The 14,694-nt window shown below is 40.5% G+C and overlaps 1 protein-coding gene across 3 annotated transcripts in view; it reads left to right on the top strand.

Annotated features, from left to right (window-relative positions):
- CHD9 (chromodomain helicase DNA binding protein 9) overlaps window positions 1–14,694 on the top strand; it is a 189,757-nt gene that overhangs the window by 145,432 nt on the left and 29,631 nt on the right. For all 3 annotated transcript variants that reach the window (XM_044986992.1, XM_044986994.1, XM_044986993.1), the window contains 8 exons: window positions 5,376–5,465; window positions 6,174–6,277; window positions 6,394–6,511; window positions 7,196–7,253; window positions 7,539–7,581; window positions 7,753–7,972; window positions 8,147–8,349; window positions 8,639–9,547. In XM_044986992.1, the coding sequence (XP_044842927.1) occupies window positions 5,376–5,465; window positions 6,174–6,277; window positions 6,394–6,511; window positions 7,196–7,253; window positions 7,539–7,581; window positions 7,753–7,972; window positions 8,147–8,349; window positions 8,639–9,547 (1,745 nt within the window). The remainder of the gene's footprint in view (window positions 1–5,375; window positions 5,466–6,173; window positions 6,278–6,393; window positions 6,512–7,195; window positions 7,254–7,538; window positions 7,582–7,752; window positions 7,973–8,146; window positions 8,350–8,638; window positions 9,548–14,694) is intronic.

Here is a 14,694-nt window from a genome sequence, read left to right as displayed (position 1 = left end):
ATTCTTCTTTGAGTGCTTGCTCATGTCGATTCCATTCTAGGTGTGTGCGCACGCCCACGTGTGTGGCCATCAGAGATCTTTGCCTTAGTGGTACCCGGAGGGCCGACTGTAGCACCCGCTAGTGTACCGCACCCATGCCGTGGTATATTAGGCGCTGCCTCTTAGTTCCCTCTTACTGCCCATGGTGGTCAGTCGGAGTGCCTCTCTTGCTTGTCTGAGCTAACGGTTTTCTTCCATTGGACTTCAGGCCTTTGTTTAATTGTAGTTAGTGTTAAGTAGTGTAGTTAGCTGTTAGCTAAGGTCCCGGCTGGGATAATAGGGCTCAAAACCAAAACAATGTAAAACTTTAGAGCCTAAAGTCCACTCAGTCTTATTTCTTGGGCAAGAGAAACAAGTTTGTTTACATTTATGGGAGATAATGTATTTGCAATGTCACCTGAAAGTGAGAACAGACATTTTTGTAGCCAGCACTGTGAGGTATCTACGTGCCAGATACGCTAAACATTTGTATGCCCCTTTGTGCTTTGGCCACCATTCCAGAGGACATGCTTCCATGCTGATGATGCTCATTAAAAAAAATAATTTGTTAATTAAATTTGTGACTGAACTCAGGGAAGAATTGTATGTCTCCTGCTCTTTGTTTTCCCGCATTCTGCCAAATATTTCATGTTGTAGCCATTTCGGATGATGACCCAGCATGTTGTTCGTTTTAAGAACACTTTCACTGCAGTTTTGACAAAACGCAAAGAAGGTACCAAAGTGAGATTTCTAAAGATAGCTACAGCACTCAACCCAAGATTTAAGAATCTGAAGTGCCTTCCAAAATCTCATCAGGACAGGGTGTGGAGCATGCTTTCAGAAGTCTTAAAAGAGGAGCACTCTGATGCGGAAACTACAGAACCTGAATCACCAAAAAAGAAAATCAGCCTCCTTCTTCGAGTGATTGCTCATGTCCATTCAACCTAGATGTGTGTGTGCTCACCACATGCAGCAGTGCCGGAAGTTTTTCCATCAGCAGTATCCACAGCAGTATTCACACACACCTAAGTTGAATGGACATGAGTAACGCATTTCGAAGAACACGAGTTATGGAAAAGGTAACTGTCTTTTCTGCTGGTGACATGACTCAGATGATGAAATGATCATGCGTTGGTCTGCATCGCTTTGGATCGTTATCGGGCAGAACCCATCATCAGTATGGATGCATGTCCCTGGAATGGTGGTTGAAGCATTAAGGGACATATGAATCTTTAGCACATCTGGCATGTAAATATCTTGCGACACCAGCTACAACAGTGCCATGCCCACACTTGTTCTCACTTTCAGGTGACATTGTAAACAGGAAGCGGGCAGCAGTATCTCCTGCAAATGTAAACAAACTTGTTTGTCTGAGTGATTGGCTGAACAAGAAGTAGGACTGAGTGGACTTGAAGGCTCTAAAGTTTTACATCATTTTATTTTTGAATGAAGTTATTTTTTGTACATAACTCTACATTTGTAAGTTCAACATTCATGATAAAGAAATTGCACTACAGTACTTGTATTAAGTGAATTGAAAAATACTATTTCTTTTATTTTTACAGTGCAAGTATTTATAATAAAAAATAAATACAAAATGAGCACTGTATATTTTGTATGCTATGTTGTAATTGAAATCAATATTTTTTAGAATGTAGAAAACATCCAAAAATATTTACACAAATGGTATTCTATTATTGTTTAACAGTGCGATTAATAGCGATTATTTTTTTAATCACGCGATTAATCACAATTTTTTTAATCACTTGACAGCTCTGTCATCTGTTTGTGAGAGCTGTTTTCCCAATATATTCTCTTTTACAAGAGTCAGCTTCACAAACACTGATAAAAGTCCACTCCTTATTTGATATTTGTCCCTACGGCATTTAGCAAGGTATGTGACTAAAACATTGCAAGCTGGGCTTTTCCAACATATGGCTTGGCTGCAATTACCATGGGGCCTTGGCTTAGTTCAGTAAAGGGTGAAATCCTGGCCAGATGAAGTTAATGGGAAAAATCACACTGATGTCAGGATTTTCACTGTGGAGATACACCGGACCCTCGCTAGAACGCGGGATTTGGGATTCATGTGCGGTACCGCATTAACACGGGGACCACATTAAAATGAATTGCAATTAAAGTAATTAAATTTGGGATCCATGGCTGCGACTGCATTATATGTGAATTCACACTATATAGATGCGCGTTCTAGCAAGGGTCCGATGGACTGTGTAGATTTGCTTGGCAGTTACATTTGGACTTGGAAACAAATGAGTGAGCTTCTGGTGAGATATGTGGATGAGGTAATATCTTTTATTGGACCAATTTCTGTTGGTGAGAGAGAGAGAGAAGCTTTTGAGCCACACAGAGCTCTTCTTCAGGTTTGGTGGCATATAGTCAGTTTAGAAATAATATAGTGGGTTTTGTGACACACTTTAAATTGTTTGTTTCACAGTATTGCAACTTCTGTGGTCTAAAATATTTGTTTCTCAGTAAGCAAATTTTAAGAGAAATTTGGTTGAAAAACCACAGGTATTAGAGTAATCTTAATTGTACTATACAGTATATAAATATTACATTAACATTAAACTATTTTAAGCTAGCATTTTAGGTTGCAAAATGAAGCATTTGAAAGTTATGATATGCCTGGTCCATATAGCCTTAATTCAGCCTCCTTGTGAGTCCATTATGTATGCGGTGGATGAACAGCATTTCCTGTGGGGGGAAAAATAGTAACTAATGACTTCCATAATGCATACATGCAGAGGAGGTTGAACTAAGGCTACACGAGCCTCCATAAGTATAGAGAGACAACATGGGTGAATTAATATGAAGCCCCTTTGTTTCAGTTTTAAAAGATTTTTATTGAAAAATTCCCAGTTTTACAAAAAGTATTACTTGATTTTTCTGATTTTGTATCATTGAAATATATAAAAAATAACTTTTTATTAGGAAAATACAATACATTTCATGAAATATATGTATTACAAAAATACACTAGTCTGTGTGTATATGCAAAGCTGCCTGTTGAAGTAAGGCTATGTATTAGTCTAGAACAGGGGTAGGCAACTTATGGCACGTATGCCGAAGGCGGCACACGAGCTCATTTTCAGTGGCACTCACACTGCCTGGGTCCTGGCCACTGGTCTGGGGGGCTCTGCATTTTAATTTAATTGTAAATGAAGCTTCTTAAACATTTTAAAAACCTTATTTACTTTACATACAACAGTAGTTTAGTTATATATTATAGACTTATAGAAAGAGACCTTCTAAAAACGTTAAAATGTATTACGGGCACACAAAACCTTAAATTAGAGTGAATAAATGAAGACTCAGTACAGCACTTCTGCAAGGTTGCCGACCCCTGGTCTAGAAGATACACACAATAAACAAACAGGCGTGCATCTGAACATACTGATGAAACCCATTCCCATCACTTACACATTTCAAGCTGTTAGCAAATAATGGTTTAAAGATTTGACACATTAAAATGGGGGGGGGGGGACAACCAAAAATCTGTATCTGAATGAGTTTCAGAACACAAGGTAAGTTTGTTTGTTTTTTAAAAACAAAAACAGGAGAAAAAGATGAAGTTGAGTGTATGCGCTGCAAACTGTGTGGCCCAATTATTAAATGTAAATATTTATAGGCTAGTAGTTCTAAGTCTACAACAGTAAACTGTTTATTCAAATGAATGGTTTTATTTGGGGATTAGAGATCTATTGTTTTCTTAAACTTAAAGGGGCATTGTGTTCTGAGTCCTGTTTTAATTCTGCAGCACACCACATTAATGCATTGAATTCTGTTAATCAATCTACTGAATACTTTTTGCCCATCTTTCCATCCACCAAAATAAACCCCGATATTTACCCAGAAAAAAATAATTTTTTGCACTGATTTTCCCTTGTTTTTTTTGTTGTGGTAATAAACACTGATAAATTCCTGGGGAAAAATTAAATAAAATAAAAAACAAAGAGCGCTAAGTAATAGCTTTTATTAGACGAGCGCCTGTTGGTGAGAGAGACAAGCTTTTGAGCTTACACAGTGTTCTTCAGGTCTGGGAAACGTGCTCAGAGTGACAGAGCTAAATATAAGGTAGAACAGATTGTTTAGTATTAATATTTAACACACATTTCAAGGGACCATTCAAGGTGAAGTTAACATCTCTCCAGTCATAGAGGGGGGAAAAAAAGCTGAGTGGGAGGTTTGGGGGTTAAATGACTTATACAGGGGCAGCGGGTGAACTGCCGGCTGTGGGGAGGCCCCTAGCTAGCCCCGCCCCCTCCCCCCATCCGAAGACTTGCCCCCTTCCTCAAGCCGCCCCTAACGCAGCCCCCCCCAACCTCGCATGCAGAGCGGGTGCACCCTTTCCCCCCCACCCCCCGAGCGCAGGGCAGTCACCCTCCCCCAAGCACAGGGCAGGCAGCCCCAGTGCCTCCTGCCCCAAGTGCTGAGTGGTGTGGCCCCAGTGCCGGGCAGCCCCAGCCCTCCCCCCCAAGTCCCAGCTGCCCTAGCCACAGCACGCTGCCCTGAAAGAGGAGCAGCGTGCCTGGGCTGGGGCCAAGGGAGAAGGGCAAGCCAGGAGGGGGTTCAGGGAGGAGCGTGGGTGGGGCCACACTGGGCTGTTTGGGGAGGCACAGCCTTCCCCAGCCTATGTGACATGCAGCCCATGGGCTTATAGATGGTAGTAATAAGCAATAAATTCAATGTCTCTGGTCAGTCCATTGTTAGTATGTAGCAAAGTTATGAATTTAAGCTACCAAGTTCTTCTTTTGAGGGTGTTCCTCCCTCTCCCTCTTGAGTTTGAGGAGTTCCTGTTGCATGTAGTTCCCTCAAAGGGGCAGATGGGCCATTTGCTGAATGCTGGAGGGTTCTTGCAGGAGGCTTGTCCAGCCTGGCTCTTGTTCTCCCTGCTGCTCTGGCAGCTTCCGGTAGAGTGTATGACCGTGGTGCTGCTGCTGCTTTGCTATTGGCCTGTCTTTCTAGAATGTTATGTGGGTGAGCTGCCAACATTTTTCCTGAGGAATGCAAGTGAGGGAAGGGAAATGGCAATTTTTAACAGTTTATAACTCAGCCAAACCTGAACAGAATTTCAGGAGACAAGAAGGCTAGAGACGTGCCTTGACTTTCAAAGGGTTGTTGAAAAGAATGGAGGTCTTAGAGGTTCTCAGGTAAAGGTTGTACGAATCTTAAATGTTAGGCAGTCTAAATATAGGATCACTACCAGTTCCCCCTGTATTTCAGGAAAAAGCAACATTGCAAAAAAACCAATAACTAGTTAATTTCACAAAAAAACCTTCCAAACATAAATCTTGATAGAGTTCTAATGTCTGTTTCTTATATGTGTTTGTTTTTAGGGTCTTGCTTCGAGTACGAATGCTGTATTACTTAAAACAAGAAGTCATTGGTAATGAATGCCAAAAAGTGTTTGATGGAGTTGATGCCAGGTGAACTATACTGAAGTTTTTTTGCTTGTTTTTTAAATGTAAACTATTAAGTAAGAATACCTCACAAGGAAAAACAACAAATAACATTTACAATTTTTCCCATGAAAAAACTGTTTCTGTTGTATTTACTTTTTTTTATCATTAACAATTCTAAGTTTTAGGAAATATAAATATATTTAGGACAAATACAAATTCACTTGATTTATACTCTGTCAGCAGGATTCCCATGCTGCTTAGTGATAGAATTCAGATAATGGGTCTCTTTTTACTCTCATTGAAGGTAATGACAAAAATTTCATTGGTTTTAGTGCTATCAAAAGCAATTTATATGCTTTAATTTAGCTGCAAATTACCAAAGCTCTCAGTCCTCAGTGGAAAAATTGTCATTTTCATTGATGTTGCACTGTTTACGATTTATGCATCTGTCAGTGCTTTTTTTTTTTTTAATTTCTTGGAATGCCAGCTTACAGATATTTTTGTAAAAGAGAATGTGGCCTGTATACTCTGAGTCTTTTAACCAACAAGGAAGCTGTGAATAAAATGATGTTTAGCTTGTTGATCAGAGGCTAGTTTTTGTATGTTTGGACATGTAAAATTATTGCTGCTTTCTATTAAAAATTGAAGTATAAAATGTGGAATAACAAAGACAAATTAAATTTCATCCTTCCTTGTGTAGATTTACGTTTGTTTTATTGGTGAATTTTTCAGTGAAGTTGATGTTTGGGTCCCTGAGCCAGAGCATTCTGAGGTCCCTGCAGAATGGTGGGATGCAGATGCAGATAAATCCCTCCTAATTGGAGTTTTTAAGCATGGTAAGTAATAAGGATGACTGGATGACTAAATATATATATATTTCCCCTGACACAAACCTTTCCTTTTATGCCTTCTTTTAAAAATCACTTGTATGTTATTGCTTCTTCCCATTCAGGCTATGAAAAGTACAACACTATTAGAGCGGATCCTGCACTCTGTTTCTTGGAAAGGGTGGGCAAACCAGATGAGAAAGCAGTCGCTGCTGAACAAAGAGCAAACGATTACATTGATGGGTATGAATGTTTCAGTTTTGTTACAAGCTGTTTGATGAAAACCGAACTAAACTTATACACTGGGCCTGATTCTCTTCTCACACTATTTTTACACTAGTGTAAGTTGATTGATGTAAATGGCATTATTTCTGGTGTATTCCAGTGTAAGTGAAAAGAAAATCAGGCCCAGTGTATTTATAGCCCAATATTTAGACAGGGGAATTCATTGGTAACATAAAAACTTAGGTTATCCATGTGGCAGAGATAGTGCTTTGCATTGCTATGTGAGAGATGTGACTTTGATTCCTCAGTACAAAAGCCAGGAGAGATTGGGAGTGCTACCACGTTAGTCAACTTTTCCTCTAGAGGCCAGAAATGTCTAGTGTTGCTAAACAGCAACCACTTTAAATCAATTTGAGTAGCACTGATAACTTCCAAAGAGGAGGAGTTGTTCATTTTTCATGAGACAGAGGGTTGATGGCCACAGATAGAAGGACCTCTTGGAAAGAGGGACAATGTTGAAGCCATAGTTCCTGTTGTAATGTTTTTTCCCCTCCAAAGTACAGTGACTGAGATTTCCCAGTAGAAAATTAACCAGAGAATAAATCCTTTTTGGTTTAGAATTGTTTCGCATAATATAAACAGAAGAGGTCCTTTTAAAGGAGTATTAAAATAGATTATTTTGCTATGTTGAACTTTTAACAGGGATGTAGAAGATCCAGAATATAAACCAGCCCCAGCAATGTTTAAAGATGATATGGAGGTATGGTATGCATCTGTTCTTAGTTCTTTCTATCATAATGAAAAGTTACTTCTAACTTCATGGAGCTAGTTGTTTTAACATTTTTAATATTTCTTATAAGTCTCATAGAAGTATTTTTGTGTGATCCCTTCATATTAAAGATGCCTTAATAGCCAATTGTCTAAAATATAACATACTATTATTCTTATTTTACTTTTATTAGTTATCTACCTAAGGTGTGTGTTGTTTAACTACGTCTCTGATGGATTCATATTTTTGATTTATTTCAAATCTTGGGTTTTTTAGGATGATGCTTCATCGCCAGGAGATCTAGTAATAGCTGACGGAGGTAAAGTAAATTAAATTTCATATATGATTGTTGTTATTAATGTATAGTATCCTATCATGCTGGACTACATTATATCTTGATGCACCCCTGCTTTGGGGGTAATGCAGAACCTGAGGCGCCATCAATACTTGACTTGTTTCTTTGATTTTGTTTGATTTTCTTTTAATGTAGATGGTCAGATGATGGAAGGAGACAAAATTTATTGGCCCACTCAGTCTGCTTTAACAACACGTCTGCGCCGCCTAATAACAGCCTACCAACGGACTAGTAAGAACAGGCAGGCCCAGCAAATCCAACCAACGTTTCCAGTTCAGGCAACTGTGATGCAGCCTCCATATGAAGAAGCTGCTCTAAATCCAAAAATGGCAGCCAAGATTGAAAGGCAACAAAGGTTTGTGCAAAGTAAAAGTATTCAGTTTAAATGCATGAGCCTATAGAAACTCAAAAAGACTTCAAATTTTTTAAAAGCTGTGGTCTCTAATTGTCACAGGTGATAATATTAAGAACATTACTAAATGTCCAAACTTGATTAATATGTTTTTTTTTCTTTCTATTACCAACCAAGATGGACAAGAAGAGAAGAAGCTGATTTTTACAGGGTTGTATCCACATTTGGAGTGGTGTTTGATCCTGACGGGGGTCGATTTGACTGGACAAAATTTAGAGCCATGGCTAGGCTTCATAAGAAAACTGATGAGAGTTTAGAGAAGTACTTGTATGCATTTATGTCTATGTGCAGGAGAGTCTGTCGCCTTCCCTCAAAAGAAGGTATGTATCATAGGAAAATAGAGTACAGTATGTTTTAACAATATTTTTTGAGTCATGTAGTCGATACTGATCAGACAAAATATTGTTTGTTTCCTCTTTCCGAAAAGCTACAACTCTGTCTGCTTCCCAAAATTTTATTAGGGGAGAAGAAAATGGGGAAAGTCTAATGTGGAACATGAGGTCAATGTTTTGTGGGACTTGGGTGTTAACTGGTTAGTGTCACCTGCTTCTAATCTGCATTACAAGGTTTTGTTTGCCAGATACTCCCATTTGTTTTATTTTTATACAGAACTTGTAGACCCAACCATTTTTATCCAACCAATTACAGAGGAGCGTGCTTCTCGGACCTTATATCGCATTGAACTCCTGAGGAAGGTACGAGAACAGGCCCTCCGACATCCACAGCTGTTTGAACGCTTGAAACTTTGTCAGCCAAATCCAGACTTGCCAGTCTGGTGGGAGTGTGGGACTCATGACAGGGATTTACTTATTGGAGCTGCTAAACATGGGGTTAGCAGAACAGACTATCACATTCTTCGTGATCCTGAACTCTCGTTTATGTCTGCCCAGAGGAATTACAGTCAGAATAAAGTGGCGCTATCAAGGACTTCTACTCCACTTTTACATCAGTATCAGATGGCATTGTCTGCGTCTCCTCTTACACCTCAGTCAAGATTGCCAGATACTAAAGGGAATGCTCTTGAGGATACAAAAGTTAAAAATGAAAACCTTAAAGAGGACCCTCAGTCATCTGAAGAGGAATCTATGTCTACTGAGGAAACACGGACAATGATGAAATCTGAACCTTTGAGCCCCAAAAATGGCACGCCATTACAGACTACAGACCACAAACCTGGTGTGAAGAGTGAAAATGACAGGCGTATGGTTGCAGCAAGGACAGAGCCCCTTACGCCAAACCCTGCTTCCAAAAAACAGAGAGTCAACAAAAGAGGGTCAGACTCTAGTTCTGATTCTGACTCTGATTCAGACAGATCATCCTGTTCTTCCAGGTCATCTTCATCATCCTCTTCCTCTTCCTCTTCTTGTTCACATTCCCGATCAGGATCCAGCTCTTCATCCTCCTCCTCTTGTTCTTCAGCATCCTCCTCCTCTTCATCATCATCATCTTCATCATCGTCGTCGTCATCTTCGTCATCTGAAGAGAGTGACAGTGATGATGAAGAGGCACAAAAGCGAGGTAAGTGGCAAAAGTCTTATTGCTACGTCATAATTTAAAAAGTAAAAATACTGAATTTTGAAAAACATATAAAAGACGTAGGAATAGGAGAATACATAGTAAAAGCAAATATTCTACACTTCCCATCACTTCCTACCAAGGCCTCTGTCGATTCAGTGAGTCATGTTGACTGATTCCATAGAGAACTGTGTTCAGCATTCAACTCAGGTGTAGGAGGAAGGATGAATTGTCAGAATTTCTGCAAAAATGTTTTTTTCCCTCTTCCCCATTTCTTTTCTTTCCTCCCATATTTAGGTTCTTTTGGTGCCTCTTCTGTTTTTCCCTCCTCATTCATCCCTTGTCACACATTACTGCACCACTCCTAGGTATCTCTTGGAAACTCATAGACCTACAATCTGCCAAAGATCATTAAGAGTAATTTGAGGTACTGTCTTAGCACCCACCTACAGGCATGAGGGGACCAGTCTTGGTTACCAAACTTAGATATCTAGAGCAACAGATCCTCCTTTTATAAAATCTCCCTTTTGTTTCTGTGCCTCCTGTCCCTTCCTTTTGTTTTCCCAACACTCTATTTGTCTCTTCTTTACCTCATCTTAAAGTATTTCCTGAAGCAGCAAAGTATCATGCCACATAGTGCTTTCCCAACTGCAGAAAGAATTGCGACAATAAGAACCGTATTCTGCCAAAGTGTTAGCTCAAAGATTGTCATGACAGGAATTAGACAATGGAGGGAGCATGATTCTCAATGTCTTGAACTCAATTCAACTGTTTTACTGTTAAGAATATAACCCTCTGCTCTGTTTTATGTGATGGAGAGAAAAATACATTAAAAGTGCTAATATTCAAGATCTGCTTTAGATTGGTTTCCACTATGAGTTCAACGAATGTTATATAATGGTGATCATTAACTTTCTGGCAGTAGAGTTGGGTTGTGTGGGTTAGGAGAGATTTCCCACCACTAAAGGTAAGGTTTTAGGCTGCAACATCAAGGGTCAGTTATGAAGTTAGGTTCAAATATGTGATTTGTTACTATGGTATATTAGCATATTATATAAGTGGTGTATGCTCATTAATTTCATAGACTTTAGGACTGGAAGGGACCTCGAGAGGTCATCGCGTCCAGTCCCCTGCCCTCATGGCAGGACCAAATACTGTCTAGACCATCCCTGATAGACATTTATCTAACCTACTCTTAAATATCTCCAGAGATGGAGATTCCACAACCTCCCTGGGCAGGCTATTCCAGTATTTAACCACCCTGACAGTTAGGAACTTTTTCCTAATGTCCTACCTAAACCTCCCTTGCTGCAGTTTAAGCCCCTTGCTTCTTGTTCTATCCTTAGAGGCTAAGGTGAACAAGTTTTCTCCCTCCTCCTTATGACACCCTTTTAGATGCCTGAAAACTGCTATCATGTCCCCTCTCAGTCTTCTCTTTTCCAAACTAAACAAACCCAATTCTTTCAGCCTTCCTTCATAGGTCATGTTCTCTAGACCTTTAATCATTCTTGTTGCTCTTCTCTGGACCCTCTCCAATTTCTCCACATCTTTCTTGAAATGCAGTGCCCAGAGATGGACACACTATTCCAGTTGAGGCCTAACCAGCGCAGAGTAGAGCGAAAGAATGACTTCTTGTGTCTTGCTCACAACACACCTGTTAATGCATCCCAGAATCATGTTTGCGTTTTTCGCAAGAGTATCACACTGTTGACTCATATTTAGCTTGTGGTCCACTATAACCCCTAGATCCCTTTCTGCCACACTCCTTCCTAGACAGTCTCTTCCCATTCTGTATGTGTGAAACTGATTGTTCTTTCCTAAGTGGAGCACTTTGCATTTGTCTTTATTAAACTTCATCCTGTTTACCTCAGACCATTTCTCCAATTTGAATTACCCTATCCTCCAAAGCAGTTGCAATCCCTCCCAGTTTGGTATCATCTGCAAACTTAATAAGCGTACTTTCTATGCCAGTATCTAAGTCGTTGATGAAGATATTGAACAGAGCCGGTCTCAAAACAGACCCCTGCGGAACCCCACTTGTTACACCTTTCCAGCAGGATTGGGAACCATTAATAACTACTCTCTGAGTATGGTTATCCAGCCAGTTATGCACCCACCTTATAGTAGCCCCATCTAAGTTGTGTTTGCCTAGTTTATTGATAAGAATATCATGCGAGACCGTATCAAATGCCTTACTAAAGTCTAAGTATACCACATCCACTGCTTCTCCCTTATCCACAAGGCTCGTTATCCTATCAAAGAAAGCTATCAGATTGGTTTGAAATGACTTGTTCTTTACAAATCCATGCTGGCTATTCCCTATCACCTTACCACCTTCCAAGTGTTTGCAGATGATTTCCTTAATTACTTGCTCCAGTATCTTCTCTGGCACAGAAGTTAAACTAACTGGTCTGTAGTTTCCTGGGTTGTTTTTATTTCCTTTTTTATAGATGGGCACAATATTTGCCCTTTTCCAGTCTTCTCGAATCTCTCCCGTCTCCCATGATTTTCCAAAGATAATAGCTAGAGGCTCAGATACCTCCTCTATTAGCTCCTTGAGTATTCTAGGATGCATTTCATCAGGCCCTGGTGACTTGCAGGCAACTAACTTTTCTTAAATGATTTTTAACTTGTTCTTTTTTTATTTTATCTTCCAAACCTACCCCCTTCCCATTAGCATTCACTATGTTAAGCATTCCTTCAGACTTCTCAGTGAAGACAGAAACAAAGAAGTCATGGAGCATCTCTGCCATTTCCAAGTTTCCTGTTGCTGTTTCTCCCTCCTCACTGAGCAGTGGGCCTACCCTGTCCTTGGTCTTCCTCTTGCTTCTAATGTATTGATAAGGATGGGTTCTCTCAAAGCCGTATTGGAGGGAGGCTCTACACAAGCCGCAGGGAACCAGGAATTTTCATGGTGTTATACAAACATCAGCCCACAAAAGCCATCTGGCTCACCTGGCAGGAGTGCTGCATATTTGCTGTCTATCGCTCTGACCCAGAAAAATGACCTGTACCTGCTGAAGCAATGTTTTGAATGACAAAGATCGTAATCTCTTGGTCAGAACTTCCCCAGACTTTCCAAACATGAATCCCTGAGAAGGGAGAATGGGAAATAAAACAGTTGAATTGTATGTGCTGGGCTGTACAGTCATATATAGAACAACCTGATGTAAATGTGGTGATATTTCAACTGTTCAGCCACACAGTTTACAGAACCTACACAGTGTTTTGGGATATGGTTTCACATGTTAGTTTAAAGCTGGTGAAAGGTACTACACACATTCCTGGAAACTGAAGTTTCATCGTATTGCCCCACGCACATGGTTCTGCAGCCAGCTGCAGAGGTCAGTAGTGGAGTCACCTTCCCTGCTTACTCATTCCTTAGCCACACTACTCGCTCTACTATCTAACACAATGCCTACTGTGCCGGTGTTTTTTGTAACGTACACACCAGTGTAGTGGAACTGGGCTGTGCCCAAACGCATTCCCCATAGGAGACAGAACGGTCATCAGCACCTTTCAGGCATTGCAGCCCAGGGCTGCTTTGTAACTGGCAATCTGGAAGAGTAAGGCTCTGTATTCCATACCAGCCACTTGAGTCATTCAGTGGCTTGGCTCTGGAAGAGTTTATAAGAAACATAGTGAATACAAAGTTGCATTATGTCCCCAATATAGCCTCTCAATGAGATCTGAAAATCTTGACCTTATTTATGTGACCAGATACTCAGCTTTGACTTTTCAATGTAGTGAAGTTTACCTGGATTATGTGTGTTACTAAGCTGATCACTGCCAGTACAAGAAATATTAGAGAAAGCAATGTGGTGTTTTTGCTCCCTTTTTTTTTTTTTTTGCATTCATTGACAAATTTTCAAGCATTTTTGCACCGCTATTCAGACGTCAAAACTATTCAGAAAATATAAACAAGATTGTGGATTAGTGTAGGACCTAGGAACAAATAAGATAGAATTTTCAAAATCAGCTATGTGGCTTGGGAGCGCTAGGTCCATGGTGGGTTTTTTCCATAGGATTTGTGTTCCTGTGTTATTTAGGTACCTTTTGAAAATCTCACCCATAGCAAATCTATTGATACATTTCATGTGGTAAAAATCTTGACTATAGTATGTATTTGGCTTAGCAACATGAGGCCTAATAGTCAACTAGATGGCATGGCTCTGAAGCATTGTGACATCAGAAGTAAATCAGCTAGTCATCACTCTCACCCTCACCCTCCAGTTCATTTGCATACTCAATTCTGTTGGTCAAAATGAATCAGCAAATGAAACTGGCAGTCAGAACTAAGAGAGTTGGGGTGGCATAGGAGCTCAGGACTGGAATAGAGGGGCTGTTTTAGATCAGTGGTTCTCAAACTTATTTATTGCACACCCCTTCTTTGTGTCTGTAGCAGTTTATCTTCCCTCGGACCCCATCGCTCTCTAGCCACTCAGCTCTGAAGGCAGAGCGTAGAGCAGCAGCTGCTGGTCAGGCATCCAGCTCTGAAGGCAGCGCCCCCACCAGCAGCAGTTGAGACGTAAGGGTGGCTTGGTATGATATTGTCATTCTTATTTCTCTGCTGTTGCTGGTGGCAATGCTGCCTGGCAGGCATCCGCAGCTCTCTGGCCACCCAGCTCTGAATGAGTGCAGTCATTTTTTCCCCCTCTACAGCTTCTCATGTCCTCCCCGCCACCCCCCCGTATACATTCCGTGCTCTCATCCCAGTTTGAGAACCTCTGTTCTAAATCAGGAGCTATATTGGCTGAGTAGGAATGAGATGAGATTTGCACTGTGGCTCTCTCCACACTATGCCTAGCTCAGGCAAGATCATTTACCTTTGCCTACTTACAACTGTTTTAGTAGAATCTCTCTGCCTTGGCTGTCAGGGAGGGAGATGACTAAGGTAAAGAGGTTAGTGTTCAGGTTTAAGGCTAGGGTTAGAGTTACTGACTGAGTAACCTCTGATGTTGCAATGCTCCTCTGCCTGCAGGACCAAATGGGCATTGTCAAGGGGATGCTGTTGATAAGAAACTGATAAAGGAGATGAGGAGGAGTGGCGTAGACAATTTAACAATAAAATTTAGGTTTAGTGGCAGTATCCTGTAAAATTGCTGCAGGTTCAGGTAATAGGAACTGTATTCCTGCCCTTTCCACCTCCG

Source organism: Mauremys mutica, chromosome 14, assembly GCF_020497125.1.
Source record: "Mauremys mutica isolate MM-2020 ecotype Southern chromosome 14, ASM2049712v1, whole genome shotgun sequence".
NCBI classification, from domain to species: domain Eukaryota; kingdom Metazoa; phylum Chordata; order Testudines; family Geoemydidae; genus Mauremys; species Mauremys mutica.
This window is presented reverse-complemented; position numbering and strand designations above follow the sequence as displayed.